General features: G+C 36.4%; 1 protein-coding gene across 2 annotated transcripts; it reads right to left on the minus strand.

Annotated features, from left to right (window-relative positions):
• Positions 1–364: 364 nt before the first annotated feature.
• On the minus strand, positions 365–6,557 carry LOC103701365 (glutathione S-transferase TCHQD). Of its 2 annotated transcripts, XM_017841362.3 has the most exons (4): positions 6,386–6,557; positions 4,281–4,365; positions 1,558–1,770; positions 365–1,462 (listed from the first exon to the last, which is right to left on the minus strand). In XM_017841362.3, exons 2-4 carry the CDS (start codon positions 4,358–4,360, stop codon positions 874–876), a joined length of 882 nt encoding a protein of 293 aa, XP_017696851.1. In that variant the 5' UTR covers positions 4,361–4,365; positions 6,386–6,557; the 3' UTR covers positions 365–873. The 2 variants fall into 2 exon arrangements, with proteins under 2 accessions (XP_017696851.1, XP_008781627.1); XM_008783405.3 differs by lacking the exon at positions 4,281–4,365 and having other exon boundaries at positions 6,386–6,556.
• Positions 6,558–6,973: the final 416 nt, after the last annotated feature.

Consider the following 6,973-nt stretch of genomic DNA (forward strand, 5'->3'; position numbering starts at 1 on the left):
CCATTATGAATAACTATTTCAGCTGATATATTAGATTTTGTTGATTTATATCAGTCAATAAAATAGTGCTGAGATTTATACGCCCCATATCGATACAAACCGAGATATAGGAAAAGAAGAAAATCTTGCTCTTTGCTTTGGCTGACCTACGGTCCATTATATGCAGAAATAGCTGCATATTTTATACCACACAAACATATCACTTCATAACAAAAACACTTTCTAACTCATTTAACAATGTCAAAGCAAACAGAAATTTAGATGGAATAATTCAGACGATGCATGTAGAATGGATTAGCATCTGGGCACATTACAAAACACTTGTCCACTGGCAATGCGACACCAACAACTATCAACATGCGGCTCTGGAAAAGAGAACTCAATCCATAGATACCATGGACTAAGAACAGATGAAGCACTGTATAACAATAAATAAATACTCATTACAGATGAAGCACTGTACATCTCAGCAGTAAATCAAAGAACAGAGTCCAAGGAAATAGATGGGAACATTGTTTCCACCTTGCAACATATACATAGCTCGTAACAGAGAGCTTGTAGTAGAAGAGAAGTTGCCATTGTACAAAAGGATGACTTTTCTTATCCACCGCATAGAAGATATATGCATGGTTCAAGAGAGAAGCGCCAAACCATGCAATCACCAAAGAGCCACTCAATCTAATCAACTGGATCTGACCTCATCAAGCACAATTTTGGTTTATTATTTGTAAGGTTCCTCCCTTAAAAAATAATGAAGGAACAAGTCTCACTGATATTCCACCTGTTGCTCCTATCATACATTCCTTCTGCATTTAGTCACTACAGTACATTGAGCCCTTCAAATCCTTAAACCACCATTGGCAGTATGAACCTCTAGTACCTTCTAAACAAGCTTCTTATGCCAAGAAAGAACATAGTCTTCAGAAATGTTTGGTGCCTCCTCCATCCCGAGAAATACTTTCCAATGACTACTTTATAACTGGGTCTGTGCTTAATGAAGTTATAGTACTCTGCTATCTTGGGTCTGGAATTGATTAACTCTTCTTCCAGACCAAGAAGAGTTATACGAGCCAGCACTGGAACAAACATTGTATCAGCTATGGTGAACTCATCACCAGCAAGATATTTCGTTTCATTCAGCTGCATTTCTGCATCATCAAGGAGTCTAGCCAGTTTTTCCTCGCTCTGTTTCACAATATCAGGATCCTTCAATTTGTCCTCTGTATCGTAGGCCTCTCGAAGCTTCCCATGATACACACTGGCCATATCTGGAGCTTCGGCCATCCGAGCAATCGCTACTCGTCGAATAAATTTCGAAACGAATAGGCGATACTTGTCTGGGACATGAGAGAGGGTAAAAATCTTGGAACTCCAGCCTTCAATCTTTTGCATCCATTCCATAACCTCATTACTGATGGGTTTATCCTCTCCATTTAGAGAGACGGTGAGTCTGTGGATGTACCTATAGAATCAGGAGGCACATAAGAGATGATGGCTCCCTCATTACATCTCATTGGCAAAATGACAGTCGAAGTAGAGAAAGTTTAAGAAACTTACTGAATTATATCAATGGCTCGAAAAATGATGTGGGCACCATTTTGGAAGACAGGAAGTTTTGCGGTTGGGTTCATGCGAAAGAATGAGGCATCCATGTTCTTTCCTGTCAGAGGATTAACATGGTATGATGTATAATCAATCCCTTTCTCTTCCAATACTAGCCGCACTTTCTGGCTGTCCATTGAGAATGGATGATGATATAGCTGCATGACTCTATCAAAATTCAAAAAATTGGATTACTACTGTTCCTTCAAAAACATTATACTGAAGAGTGAGCATATTATTTTAATCAAAATTAGTTTTTTTTTCTTTTTGCGACCACTACCACTTAACTAATAACAAGGTCGAGTCAATGTAATGTAAAGTCAATCTGCTGCCATATGCTAAAGCTGATGATGGCAAAAAGAAAAGATGGTAGGGCTGAGAACAGATTGGATATGGATCAGATACCCGTATTCCATATTTATTCGGTAGATATGAATATGGATGCAGATATCAAATAGATACTGAAGTTTGTATCTGCGTTTGTTCAAAATGGATACAATACTAATTAGATATTAATCATATTTATATTTGCTCTAAAGAGGTATAGCTATAAATAGGACACTACTTTGAATACAAATTGGATTTTCAATTAGTGTTTGGTAACAACAACTAACATGACTGATATAATTTGAAGTTTTTAGATTCTTTTTGGGGGGCTAAAAAAACATTGACTGATGATTATTACAACAACTAACAGGAAATTCAGTAGTACAACAAAGTCAAATTCTAAATTTGAGACTGATGCATTATATGGGCCCCAAACTGTTTCTAATAAGGCCTCTGCTATCAAAACATTGGAAGTTGCACACCCATTCTGCAGTATATGGTCGTCAGGAGTTTCCTTAACTCGTTCTTTGTTGCAGTTGGTTAGGACTTAGGAGTCTTTATCAACAACTGGGTTCTTATTAGTTTTTGGTTACTTTTAAACAGCTTGATACAATTTATGTAAATTTATGATGTAAGACTATAAATGAATATATTGTTTGTGCCTTGTAGAAAAATAATGATGTTTCTCTGAATTTTTTTTTTCTACATCCAAATCAATACAATTTATTCTAGGCATCAAATCTTCTTTTAAATCCTATTTTTTTAATCTTTTTCTCCTTATATGATCTGATCGGGAAAAAAAAGATTTTCTTCAACCCAATCAACTCGAATCTCAAAAGAAAGTAGAAGAAGATGGAAGAAATCGCGAAAGTAGGACTTAAAGCCCCTTTTCTTTCATTGATCCTCAAAAAATGAGCTACATAGCCTCTATTTATAATGTGAGGTCCGCCATAACACAATTTGGGTCGGATTTCTCTTTCTAATTCTAATAGGACTCTTTTTTTCTTAAGTAGACATCTTTAGTTAAAAAAAGCTAAAAATCTCGAGGAGATAGATCTCGATTTTTACATCAACTCTGTCTTCTGTCGCTCCGCCGAATTTTTATCGGATAGAGAGCTACGCTCGGTCAAAATCTTATCCCGAAAGGAAACTTACAGTTTGACCCGCCTGTTTCGGAGCCGAAACGATAGAATTTCGGCCCGATTCAACCTCTTAGAAGATTGGCCCAAAATTGTAGATCTCGAAAAGATAACCCAATTTCAAAAAAAAATCATCTCAGTCAGGCATCGTATGACCAAATTATGGCCTCCTAAAGTTTGGTCTGTGACTTAGCATTCCAATGTAGCGGATCTCGCTCTTATAAACTTTTTCTATAGAATTAGAAACCTCAAATATCATACTCCTATATTATATTACACATAGAAAATATGCCTTTGCATAAGCCAACCACACACAACACCTCATCCATCCTTCCTCAAATCGTATCATATTTTAGACAGAGTATGCCCGGTGGTAGTACCACTTTGGAAAGCCAAGTCTTGGTAAATAAGTCAGCTAGCTTTTTGGTGCTACAACATATGGGGAAAATTGCAAACAAGGAGATAATCTAGATCAGTCTGCTTGGATATTCATGAGAATGGAATTTACAATGGTAGAGATTATAATGCCAAAGTTGGATATAATGCTAGTAGGAAAATTAATCTCATCCACCACAAGTCATAATGTTGAAGGAGGGATGTATCTTGTTTCTTACTCTTCTCAAGAGAAAGAAACACCAAGAAAATCTTGAAGCTGCTAAGAACATGATAAATAGGTTGACAAAACTAGGGGCATAGAAAAGGACTTGGAAACTTAAATAAGAAGGTTAAGAAAATAATTGATTATCAGAGGTAAGAAAGTACTAAATTATGTAGATAATGCTATAGATGGGGGAGCAAGAATCAATAAGAAATTTGACTACCATCAAGGTTTTTAGTACCGGTACTGGTATCCAATTAGTTAGGATTTGAAATATTATCAAAATGAGATGGTACCATTGGTATTATATCATTCCAACAGAAAACTGACAACGGTATGGGGCTTAGGATTCAAAAACTGACTACATTGATATGTAGCACCTGTACCCATATGTAATGACAATCTATAATGATAATGTAGTAATTCTACTGATTGCTCTTCATTTCGTGAGGTGATTGGGGCCTCGGTACCGATAGCACATCAGTACCACACCATTCAGCATGGAGTTCGGTGATGATATTTGAAACCTTGCAACTGGAAGTATAGTGCCAATATGGTCAAGTTCTTGGTATTGATACTCAAAAAGAGGGACGTATTAAGTATTGGTTCCTTACAGACACAAGTCAATATGCTTCGTAATGACCGATAGAGTCCAGCATTCGAAATCGTGATCTCCAGAAGGATAAGCATGCATAACACCTAAGCAAACAAGTCAAGGAAACAATCAACTATACGAGATAATGAAACTTTGGATGAAGCTATGTGATCACCAACAATTAATATTGAAGAATTTAATATTAGTTTTTTAAATGTAATATTGAAGAGACCCCACATGATCAAATTAATGGTAAAATCTTCTTGCAATAGGAACTACCTCAAGATAAGCAACTCAAGGTACATGGTGTAAAGCATGCTTCATCAAATGGACAATAGTAGAAGCACCATCATCAGCCATGAGCACATCTTGAAACTATACAAATGTGGCTTAATTTCCCAAAGTTCTAATTCTAAAAATATTAATATAGTAACTCTAATTATATCTCTTTCTTGAAAAGGTTTAAAACATGATAAACTTCTAGAGACGGATTGGTTCTAATGTTGCTGGACTTTGAGAATAATAATAACTCTAATTAGATTTCTTTTTCGAAAGGTCTCAAACATGCCAGATTTCTATAGATGAAGGGATTCTAACATTGCTCCACTTTTGAGAATGAGAAAAAGAAACACTAGAGACAGCATGTAGGAAAAGATCCACTCATACTAACTTCTAAACCAACATGTTAAAGAAAATATGAACCAAGGAAGAAAGGGAGATAATGCATTAAAAGAAAAATGTTAATTATGATTTATTTATTTCAGATCTTTTTAAAATTTAAATGTTAATTAAATTAGTTCAAATCTAAAATCTTTAACAACCATGTCCATCTGCACATGCATTATAACTAGATGAAAGAAAAAGGTGTCTTGTGAGCAGAGCATAAAAACTAGACAGGATTCGACATGTCCAGCACCAAACATAACTAAATCTAACTGCTAAAAATGTCGAAGGGGCATCTGCTTCTTGAATTTTGCATCCTTAAGGCAATAAATACTGTAGAGGATATCTAGATATCCTATGAGAGGCTGTTTAAAGTACTTGGAGAGATCTCTTGGAATATAAGCATTTCTTTTTACTCTTATAAGACCAACCACAAATTATATTCACAAAGCATGCAAATTGGCCACCTTCATTGAGGAAAGATCTTGTGATAGTCACTGCCATATTTCTAAGAAACAACATGAGATACAAGTGAGTTTATACTCCTCAAAAAGTCTTCAGAGTAACTCTGATGCTGTAAATAAGACTGCAGCTTGCAGGAACAAGTATAATCATGATGCATCCCATAAAAGAAAGCCTCTACTTTCTTTATTATTTTTCCTTTTTTTTAGTTGTACTTTTTATTTAAAAGATGGGATAATCCATCACCACTCATATAGGGTATGTAGCAAAGCCTATTCTTCATTAAATCTTCCAACTGCAATGCTTGAAATTTACACTGCTTGCACGATTTAACTCCAGAATCAGGACAAGACCAGAAGGGCACTCTTTTTGCTCCTTAGTATAAGACACAAACTTTGCCCTTGAGAAATTATCCCGATCATTCAGAGCTTTAGATATATCTCTTAATCATATTTCATCCTACAATCCAAAACATTTCCATTCCACGTTGCTAATTTCAAATCATCAACAACAAAAAAAGCTAGAAAAAATATTATACTTAACACTAATTCGATCCATTAGTCATCAAAACTCACATTTCTTCAGGAAAACAGGACTATATCTAATTACTGCAGGGCTTTCACAAAGCCTAAGCATAGAGAACCCAGAACTAGAAACATCAAAGGAATCTGATAATTCTTCTAAAGTTAATCGCTATTCTTGTCAAAAAGAAGCTAAGCTCTGACACACAAAAAAAATAAAAGATCATTCTTTGTACAACAGTTACAGTTAGCTTTGCCTTTTACAGATTTAGCAATTAATCGCTGAGGTATTAAAATTTCCAACATACAATTCATCCATATAACAAAAGATTACACCAAAACAAAGTTTCTTTCTTCAGATAAAACATCCAAGAAATCGTTTCTTCTCCGTAGTTTTCCTAGAAAATTACCAACAGAATTCATAATTGAACAGAAAAAGGAAATTAGGAGGAGGAGGAAGAAGAGGAGGAGGAGATACTTCGAGAAAGTTTGCCTTTGCGGTACGAGAAAGTTTGCCTTTTTTTTCCTTTCTTTTTGCTTCCAAGTGAGTCTCTTTTAGCTGCCTTTCTTCTTCTATTATTATTTCACCTCTTTTTCTCCGAGGATATCAACAAGGAACGAGCGCTTGACGACGACGCCTTGACCGGCACCAATGAGTCAACGTGACGGTTTTGAGGATCCACTATCCAAAATTCTCGCCGTTCGTGGGGTAACACTACCCCCATGCCTACCACACACAGTATTTTCCAACAACAAATCGCCGCGTGTCCACATAAGGACCCACCGAACACAAAGCCCGCAGCTTATTCCCGACAGGCTAGGCGCGAACATAACAAAATAGAGAGTTTCTATATCACGCTTATTTTACACGCAAACCTTTAACGTCGCATCCGGCGGCGACCGCATCACGATCTACTACATTATCGAGTCCACGTAGACCGTTAGATCTTCTCCACGACACGTGGCGTGCATCTTAGATGCCTTCGTTTGCAAGCAACGGCGACGGAAATCTCGTCGCCAAACATATAAAATCGCGCTCTTTTTTCCTCTAGAAGTTCCTCGTGCT

This window comes from Phoenix dactylifera, chromosome 14, assembly GCF_009389715.1.
Source record: "Phoenix dactylifera cultivar Barhee BC4 chromosome 14, palm_55x_up_171113_PBpolish2nd_filt_p, whole genome shotgun sequence".
NCBI lineage: Eukaryota > Viridiplantae > Streptophyta > Magnoliopsida > Arecales > Arecaceae > Phoenix > Phoenix dactylifera.